Consider the following 9689-nt stretch of genomic DNA (forward strand, 5'->3'; position numbering starts at 1 on the left):
TGAGTTTGAGGTCAGCTTGGTCTAAGCTGCGAGTTCCCGGACATCCAGGGTTACATAGTTGAGCCCCTCTCAAACAAACAAAATAACAAAAGATTGGAATGGTGTCCGGGAAGTTTGTATGTACTGGACGCCCTGGCAGTGTCTCACTTCTGAATCAAACCCTGCGTAAAGTTTAAAAAAAGAATGCGTGTCGGTCCCCATGCCGCCTCCGTTTCCCCGAGCGGCAAGCCTACGGCCAGTCCCCGTAGGCCGCCTGACATCCTCGGCCATGCTCTGTGAAGCCCACCGGATTAGCCCCGGCTCAGGCCACCGAGGAACAGAGAGCATCGTGCGGCTCCGACGTAGAGCGTGAGGCCGGACGCGACACGCAGACGTAAAAGGGCGAGCAGCGGGGCTGCCACGCGCGGCGAGCCAGGCATCTGTGCGCAGGCTCGGCCCCGCGCAGCGCTCGAGGGCGGGACCGGCCGGTGGCCTGCACGCTTTCAGGTAGGCGGGACCGGGCACGAGCTGGCCGCGCCGGCGCCGCTCGCCGGGTGTGACGTACTAACCCTGCGCCGCCAGCGGCGGTGGGCCTGGGGCTCGCGGGAGGGGAAGGAGGAGGAGGGGTGGTGGCGGTGGTGGAGGTGGAGGTGGAGGTGGAGGCTAAAGCCGCGCTAGAGGCGGCCGCGGCGGGGCGGCACGGCGCGCGGCCCGGAGCGTTGGCATCGTGAATTGAGACGGCTCCATCTGAAGACAGCAGGAGTGGCGGGGTCGCCGCCGTCCGAAAGATGAGCCGGAAAGCCTGAGGCGGAGACACCCGCCTTGGGGCCCGTGTGGCCGGCTCCCCGCTCCGGGTGAGGACGCCCCTTCCCCTCCCCCCGCCCTTCTGTGGCCTCTTCCATTCCTGGTCCTCGCACGCACCTAACTGGGCCCAAGAGGCCCTTTAAGGGACTTGAGATCCGTGTGTGCCGAACCGCCCTAGGTTTCAGAACTATACCGGGTCGGGAAGCATTCAGGTTCCCCGGGATAAGGCTGGAGAGGGGCTGGTTTGCCTGGCTCCCCCGCCTTCGTTCTCTCCTATCCTCTTGTTTCGGTCACTAGACACCGACTCGGTTTGCTTACAGTTTCCTTCGAAATCTTCCCCTCTTAACACCCCATTTTCTGAGCCATAACCCTGGCAGCACCTTTCCCCACACTTGAGGCGTATGTGTCCCTTCCTCCCCCCTGGAACGATATGTTCCAGGGTTGACGGGAACTTCCCACTCGGGAACAAAGTTTTCCTAGTGGAAGTTGTCTTCCAGGTACACAATCGGGATTCCCGTGTTGAGCAAATAACCCTAAGACTTATCCTAAGGACACCCATAGTGGCATTAAAGGGGAGCCTGGAAATACTGGGCTTCACGCAAGGAGCTTAGAACTAAAATCTAAGGCCTGCCACTTAGTCATTTTCCATTGCTTCTCTACCTGGGCAAGGGAAGAAATGACGGCAAACTCTGAAGGGTTCCTTGTGGACCAGGTTAGCTGGGAAGAGCTGAAGGTAGGGGTTTTTAGATTTTTATTTGTATCTGAAACCAGAGGGGAAATGCTGAGGAACAGCATTTCCTTGGAGGAAGGAGTAGGATGTTGATTCTGATATCGACGTTTCTGTTTTACAGGGTATTGGAAGATGAAAGAGACTATACAAGGGACCGGGTCTTGGGGGCCTGAGCCCCCGGGACCCGGCACCACTTACTCAAACCCCAGACGAGAACGTCTTCGTTGGCCCCTGCCCCCTAAGCCCCGGCTCAAGTCAGGTGGTGGGTTTGGGCCAGATCCTGGGTCAGGGACCACAGTGCCAACTAGACGCCTCCCTGCACCTCGGCCCTCTTTCGATGCCTCAGCTAGTGAAGAAGAGGAAGAGGAGGAGGAGGAAGATGAGGAGGAGGAAGTAGCAGCTTGGAGGCTGCCCCCTAGATGGGGCCACCTGGGGGCCTCCCAGCGTCCTCGCCCTCTGCGGCCCTCTCATAGAAAAGCCTGCTCACAGCGCCGGCGCCGAGCCATGAGAGCCTTCCAGATGCTGCTCTACTCCAAAAGCACCTCGTTGACATTCCACTGGAAGCTTTGGGGGCGCCACCGAGGCCGGCGGCGGAACCTGGCACACACCAAGAACCATCTCTCAGCCCAGGAAGGGTGTGCAACGCCACAGGTGCCGTCACCCTGCTGTCGTTTGGATTCCCCCCGGGGGCCACCCCCACCCCGACTGGGTCTGCTAGGTGCTCTCATGGCTGAGGACGGGATGAGAGGGTCTTCACCAGTGCCCTCTGGGCCCCCCATGGAGGAAGATGGACTAAGGTGGACCCCAAAGTCTCCTCTGGACCCCGACGCCGGTAAGGTGGGAGATGGAGCACCAGGATGTTGTTGCTGTGGTGAGAACGGGGCCTAAGGAAAGCAGAGCTAGGCGTCCAAAAGAGCTGCGGAAGGATCTCATTGAGCCTTAATTCGAAAGACCTGTTCTGGCACTCACCTGTAATCTATCACTTGGGAGCCTAAGACAGGAGAACAGCCTAGGATGCAAAGAAAGCTCCTATTGTGTGGCAGTGGGAGAATCTCATTTTGAGCAGTAATGATGCTTGGAACACACGGAGCAGCCTTGGTCTTCAGCATAGATGACAAAGGGCACTCTGGTTTAGGAAAGTCGGGGTTGTCCATCCCAAAGCCACCTTCCTCTCAGGTTCAGACTTGTGCATATCTCCACAGTTCACTCATTGCTTGTGAATGGACCTCTACGAGAAGGGTGTATCATCTGTAGTCTAACATTTTTATCTAGAATATCTTCTAACTCCAGCCTGATGGATGACTTATCATCCATCCTTATGTACTGTGTACGAGGCTAGGTGTTAGCATATGTTGGTAGTGGGTATTTCTGAAGTCTCTCTGAATCCTACTCTGCTTTCCTACTGCTGGCGAACAGGAAGTCTTTTCTAAATCTTTGGACGGCCTTACATTAGGCGTGGGGGTGAGGGCACGCGGTGTCCTGCGTTCCATAAGGCTTATGTTGCTAGATCTGCTTTGTCCATGCTCTGTGGTCTTAGTTGTGTGGATCAGTTCTTTTATTGGGGCTAGTTTCTCATCCCTTTGCGTTTTCCATGCCTTACAGGCCTCCTCTCATGTACTCTGCCTAATGGTTTTGGGGGGCTATCTGGTCCTGAAGGGGAGCGCAGCCTGGCACCCCCTGATGCCAGCATACTCATCAGCAATGTGTGCAGCATTGGGGACCATGTGGCTCAGGAACTTTTTCAGGGCTCTGACTTGGGCACTGCGGAAGAGGCAGAACGGCCTGAGGAGAAAGCTGGCCAGCATAGCCCTCTACGGGAGGAACACGTGACCTGCGTGCAGAGTAAGCCTTTAGAGGACTTAAGTCTCCTTTTGGCCACCTCCTAGGCCAGAGTCTAAAGGTCTCACCTTATTCTTCTACCTCTGTTTAGGCATCTTAGATGAATTCCTTCAAACTTATGGTAGCCTCATCCCCCTCAGCACTGATGAAGTTGTCGAGAAGCTGGAGGACATTTTCCAACAGGAGTTCTCTACTCCCTCCAGGTGAGCTTTGAAGGAGGGCTGAGACCTTGAGGCCGGGGAGAGAATGCTTTTCCTCCTTTAGGGATGGATGTAGGATGTGAAAGCTACAGGTGCAGGAAAGGAAGCTGCAGACCAAGTACCAGGCTCTAGAAAACAGTTGGGAAGATCTTTATTTGGGATACTATGAGATGCTGAGAAGTTTATGCCTGATCTTCCCTCTGTTCTTTCTGGGGCGTGGGAGACCCTCAAAAGGACTGGTGAAAAAGGTCATTTTAGAATTTTATTCTAGATAATAATGGACAAATTGTCTGCCCCAGCCCATTAGCTCTTATATGTTTGCTAACCTTTGGCCTATTCAGGAAGAGTCTGGTACTGCAGCTGATCCAGTCCTACCAGCGCATGCCAGGCAATGCCATGGTAAGGGGCTTCCGGGTATCCTATAAACGACACGTACTCACCATGGATGACTTGGGGACCTTATATGGACAGAACTGGCTCAATGACCAGGTAAGAGGAGGAAGATAAAGGGAACTTGAAAAAGCCTTTGTAGAGTGGAGCCTTTTGCACAGGGGAACCAACCCTGTACCCACGCCACACCCTCTAGGGCAAGTTACTCTCCTCTTTTCCCCAGGTGATGAACATGTATGGAGACCTGGTCATGGACACAGTTCCTGAAAAGGTAGGTCCATCCAGATTTTTTTTTTTTGATCCAGGGTTTCTTTGTGTAGCCCTGGATTTCCTGGAACTTGAAATGCAGACCACGCTGGCCTTGAACTCAGATCCACTTGCCTCTGCTTTCCCAGTGCTAGAATTAAAGGCATCTGTCTGTGGCACCACTTGACACCAACCAGATTCTTTATTTTTTATTTTTTTAAAATATTTAAAGCCTAAGAAAATACCATACCACTTCTTTTCTTTTTTTTTTAATATTTATTTATTATGTATACGATATTCTGTCTGTGTATATGCCTGCAGGCCAGAAGAGGGCACCAGACCCCATTACAGATGGTTGTGAGCCACCATGTGGTTGCTGGGAATTGAACTCAGGACCTTTGGAAGAGCAGGCAATGCTCTTAACCTCTGAGCCATCACTCCAGCCCCAACCAGATTCTTTAATGCCCAGAACTTTGGAATGCAGGGTGACTTAGCAGTTTTTTTACAGTCGCTTTCATCTTTCCCATCTTCTATAACTAGGGTCTGTATTTGGGAGAAAAGGTGGTAAGTGGTAAGCTATTTTAAATCTGCAAGCCAATCTGTAGTGTTTTAACCCCAGTAATTGATAGGAAATTATCTGTAAGAGAGGGTTAAAAACAGTTCTGTGCCAGAAAATGAATGGTAGCACATGCCTTTAATCTTAGCACTTGGGAGGCAGAGGCAGGGGATGGGGATCTCTGAGTTCCAGGACAGCCTGTCTAAAAACAACAAAACCACAGTTCCACTGTATTGTTAAGTGAATTAGAACACCAGCTGTTGAAGCCATTCCACTTAAGCTGTATGCAGTGGAGTATGGATTGGGAAGGGGAAGGGAATTCTGGACAACTCTGAAGTCTTTTAATTCTATCCAGCTCTTTTGTGTCTTTGGCACAGGTGCATTTCTTCAACAGTTTCTTCTATGATAAACTCCGTACCAAGGGTTATGATGGGGTGAAAAGGTGGACCAAAAATGTGAGTTACAAGTTCACAACTACTTGTGCAGCACCTTGTCTTTTATATTTTAAAGTTTTAGAGTTTTGCTTTCTATGAGCCCTTTCCCGAATTTGGTCACCATTCTGCTAAATATTAAATGTCATGTGTATCAGGTACTACTGTAGGAAGCAAGGGTACAATATTAAGTAAGGAAATGATTTCGCCTTGATGAGATTAGGGTAAGTTAAATTTCAGCTAGTAGTAAAGTGTTGTGAACATATTAAAACAGTAACGACAGCATGAGAGGTGGGTACATGTCTTACCAGACTTAGGTTGAGGCCTTCCACATCTGAATGATGTGCAGTCTGGGAAACGGTACTCTAAGCAAAAGGAACAGCAAGTATTTGAGACCCAGATAGAAAAAGAATATGCTTTGAACACAGTGACTAGGGTTAGAATGATACAAAATTGGGCAGAGAAGATCATGTGAGTTATATGACATAAACTGACAAAAATGGATGTCACTCTGTGTACCTTGAGAAGCCACTGAAAAACTAATTGCATTTCTACCGTGTGGGTATGTGTGCCATGGTATGCATGTGGGAGTCAGAAGACAACGTGCAAGGATCAGTTCCAGAGCTCGGACTCAGGCAGTCAGGCTTTGTGGAAGCACTGTACCTGTTGAGCCATCTTCCCACCCATACCAGACTAGAGATGCTGCATGTTTGGTGCTTATTCCGTGATGGGATGAAAGGGGAAAGTAGCTCAGGTGAAGTAGCTGGACTGGAGTGCAAGTGGGAGACGAAGACAGCAGTGGAGAAGATACCTGGGCTTGGGGCTTAAGTAATGGGAAACAGTGAGACAGGAGCAGTTTAGGGTGGATTCAAGAATTTCTGTAGGGTTCTGTGCCATGTAATTGAAAGATCAAGAAACTTGTACAGAAACGAAGGAACATTGGTCCTAATACCCACTTGCCTTTCTTCCTCATGTGACCTAACACTATGTTATTTTCCTACCCTCTATCCTCCTCACCCCCCCAAAAAAGTAGCTAAAACTATAGCTGTGAGCTGTATGCCACTAGACCCCTGCCCTGGCCTAGCTCCCGGGCTTCATATCTGTGCTCAGGTTTATGCAGGGGCCTGGTGAGCTTTGTTTCGGCCAGAAGCGGCAAGAGTGACAACCCTGCGACAAACCCTCAGCCTTTGTAAGTTTATTCTTCCTGGGGTTCAGCAAGATGGCCCAGTGGGTAAAGGTACTTGCTGCCCAAGCCTGATAACTTGGGTTTGATCCCTGGGACCCAGATGGTGGAAGGAGAGAATCAACTTGTTCTCTGACTTCCACACATATACCATGGTACATGTGCCCCCTTCCTATATAATAAAGTCTTTGCTGTTGCTTACTTCTGTGATCTTGAGCAGTTACTTGCCCAGTTGGCAGTTTCATGTCTTGAGTGATACAAGAACTTGTGGTAGGATGAATATACGCATTAACTGAGCCATGCATTTCATGTGGATAGTGACTAGTTTACTCCCTGTAATGAATGAGGACAGGTCCTTTTGCTCTCTTCTTGAAATAGGGCAAGGTATAGGCCAGTAAGTGTAGAAGCTGAACTTCAGCCCTGTGTGTGGCACCAAAATCCTGAGTCCATTTTGTTTTTGCTTTAATTATTATAAGGTATATTGGGTGTTCTGCCCACACGAATGTCTACACCACATTCATGCAGTGCCATAGAAGCAAGAAGGGGCCATTGAATCCCTGGAACTTAAGTTACAGATGATTGTGAGACATTATGTGGGTGCTGGGGATTGAACTCAAGTCCTCAGGAAGAGCAGCCAGTGTTCTTAGTTTTTATATAAACTTTTTCCTTTAATGTATCAGTACCTGGTACCAGACAGGATCTCACAGCAGAGACTGGCCCTGAACTCCTAATTCTACCTCCTAGCTGCTGGAATTACAAGACTGATACTTTTCTTTTTTTTTTTTTCTTTTTTAATAGTTCATTTAAATTCATTTTATGTGTATTAGTGTGAAGGTGTCAGGTGCCCTGGATCTGGAGTTACAGACAGTTGTTAGCTGCCGTGTGGGTGCTGGGAATTGAACCTGGGTCCTCTGGAAGAGCAGCCAGTGCTCTTAACTGCTGAGCCATCTCTCCAGCCCCTCTGATACTTTTCTTATTTCCAACTTTCTTCACCATCAGATATCTCAACATCAGCCAGATGTGATGGTGCATGTTTTTAATCCAAGGACTAAGGAGGGAGAAGCAGGAGGATGTCTCTGATTTTGAGGCCAGCCTGGTCTACATAGTGAGTTCCAGGACAGCCAGGGCTGTTTAGAGAGACTCTCTCTCAAAAGACCAAAAACACAAACAAAGCAACATCTGGGCTAGAGAAATAGCCTATAGAGTGATTATGCAGACCTGAATTTTGATCCCCACCTAAAAAAGTCAGGCCAGGGGTAATAGTAATATCAGTAATATCCACTGTGGAGGTGGAGATAAGTGCATTTCTGGAACTTGCTGGCCAGCCTGCCAAGTTTAAGTTTACTTGTTGAGTCCTAGGTCAGTGAGGGACTGTCTTAAAGAAAAGGTTGACATTGTCTGAGGAAGGACACTCAGTTGTCCTCTGACCTCCGTGTGCATGGCACACACATAGGGAATCTAAACAACAGTGTAGAGATGTAATTCAGTAGTAAAGGGCTTGTTTAGCATGCAGCAGATCATGAGTTGTATACCAAGCACTGCTCCTGTGTTCCTATCCCCCCAATAACCTCTCATAAGTATTATCATTGAAGTTGAGCCTTCCCTCACAATCTAGGATCTGTATTTTATGACTCCTTTGCCTTTTGCATATTTTTCTCTTTAGAAACCTCCTGGCTTTCAGCAGGGTTCTCTGTTGTTTCTGACCTCCAGCACTCTCTCTTCAGGTGGACATCTTCAATAAGGAACTGCTGCTGATCCCCATCCATCTGGAGGTGCACTGGTCCCTTATATCCGTGGATGTCAGGCAGCGCACCATCACCTATTTTGACTCCCAGCGCACTCTAAACCGCCGCTGCCCTAAGGTTTGAGGGGGCTGTGGGAAAACAAGTAGTAAAGATGTAGGGCCATTGGGCAGCAAACCTGAGGAGTGACTGTCAGACTCTGTGTTCGGCTGGTAAATGACGGTGTCGCTTTCGTTTTTCTTTCCCGCGTAGCATATTGCCAAGTATCTGCAGGCAGAAGCGGTAAAAAAAGATCGACTGGATTTCCACCAGGGCTGGAAAGGTTACTTCAAAATGGTGAGTTTCTGGAGGGAAGTAGAATAGTGTGGTATAGTGAGGTGTAGTGGATAGGAGGTGGGAACTGAATCCGGGACCTCTGGGATTCTCTTGCTTTCTCCTCCCTAGAATGTGGCCAGGCAGAACAATGATAGCGACTGCGGTGCCTTTGTGTTGCAGGTAAGCAAGTGCCGAGACCCCCTTCGCGCGCCGGTTAGTGCATAGGGCTGTTGATGGGTTCTTGCCTCAGTTGGTTCAGCCAGTTGTAGATCAGGGAGTACCTTTATGTGAGAGCACAGAAACCCTGGTTTCCTCTCCATCCACAGTTGGGACTGGTTCTCTGCCTTTGGTCCCAGTATAGAGGCTTCCTGACAGCCTCCCCAATTCAGTTCCCCACTTGAACACTGGATATATTGTGTAGAGTATTTTAAATCCCAGGCTATTAGATGCTAATGCCAGTCTGTATGAGAAACAGATTCTCTTTGAAAGATTAAGACACGGTTTATGTGAAATGTGTAGTGCGGGTCCTGACTGGGGGGGGGGGGGGGATGCTCAGTAAACGTTTCTCATGGCCTGCTTTGTTAACACCCAGTACTGCAAGCACCTGGCCCTGTCCCAGCCATTCAGCTTCACCCAGCAGGACATGCCCAAACTTCGACGGCAGATCTACAAGGAACTGTGTCACTGCAAACTCACTGTGTGAGCCTCGTACCCCAAACCCTTAGCCCATTAATGGGCAGGGGACAAGGGAGAGCCTTCCCAAGAAACTCCAGTTCCTTCTGTCTCCCCACCCAGTTCCCTTTGGATTTTCATATTTAAATGTTTTGATTTCTGTATTTTGTTTTCTTTGCGAGAATGTTGATTTCTGACGGGAAGGGGGTGGCCACACAAGAGCCTCTCTAGGGGAATGTTGCCCTGTGGCCTAGTGGGAGCATCATTCCTCCTTCCGTGTTCAGGGGGCAGGAAAACTGTGGGGGTGGTGGGCGGGCAAAGGGATTACTGCCTGCCAGATCTTCAAGACTTTTTTTTATATATATAAATATATATATATAAAAATGCCACGGTCCTGCTCTGGTCAATAAAGGATCCTTTGAAGATACTTAAGTGGTGGTCTTACTTGAGGGGCTTTAAATTAGTGGATGTGCTTTGTCTCAGGCCTTCCAGCTAGTGCTGTTAGCTGCCCCTTTTTCAGGTCTTAAGATCTCAAAAGCCAACTTTCTATATGTGCCAACACTTCATCATCCAAATAAATCCTCCAGAGCAGCATAGTAGAG

The 9689-nt window shown here is 49.3% G+C and overlaps 1 protein-coding gene across 2 annotated transcripts; it reads left to right on the top strand.

Annotated features, from left to right (window-relative positions):
• Positions 1-643: 643 nt before the first annotated feature.
• Senp3 (SUMO specific peptidase 3) lies at positions 644-9514 on the top strand. Of its 2 annotated transcripts, none has more exons than XM_048448390.3 (11): positions 644-833; positions 1635-2345; positions 3116-3355; positions 3444-3555; positions 3894-4041; positions 4166-4213; positions 5122-5199; positions 8083-8220; positions 8353-8436; positions 8545-8595; positions 9008-9514. In XM_048448390.3, the coding sequence occupies exons 2-11, from the start codon at positions 1646-1648 to the stop codon at positions 9116-9118; spliced, it is 1710 nt and encodes a 569-aa protein (XP_048304347.3). In that variant the 5' UTR covers positions 644-833; positions 1635-1645; the 3' UTR covers positions 9119-9514. The 2 variants fall into 2 exon arrangements, with proteins under 2 accessions (XP_048304347.3, XP_048304348.3); XM_048448391.3 differs by lacking the exon at positions 644-833 and adding an exon at positions 905-1516.
• Positions 9515-9689: the final 175 nt, after the last annotated feature.

This window comes from Myodes glareolus, chromosome 9 (genome assembly GCF_982192425.1).
Source record: "Myodes glareolus chromosome 9, mMyoGla1.1, whole genome shotgun sequence".
Taxonomy (NCBI): Eukaryota; Metazoa; Chordata; class Mammalia; order Rodentia; family Cricetidae; genus Myodes; species Myodes glareolus.

What these genes read in the sequence shown, in the direction of transcription:
- Senp3 (XM_048448390.3), top strand. Translation starts at nt 1,646, where the DNA reads ATGAAAGAGACTATACAAGGGACCGGGTCTTGGGGGCCTGAGCCCCCG. An exon ending in TCCTCTGGACCCCGACGCCG is followed by an intron (nt 2,346 to 3,115) that starts GTAAGGTGGGAG and finishes CATGCCTTACAG; the next exon opens with GCCTCCTCTCATGTACTCTG. An exon ending in AGAACTGGCTCAATGACCAG is followed by an intron (nt 4,042 to 4,165) that starts GTAAGAGGAGGA and finishes TCTTTTCCCCAG; the next exon opens with GTGATGAACATGTATGGAGA.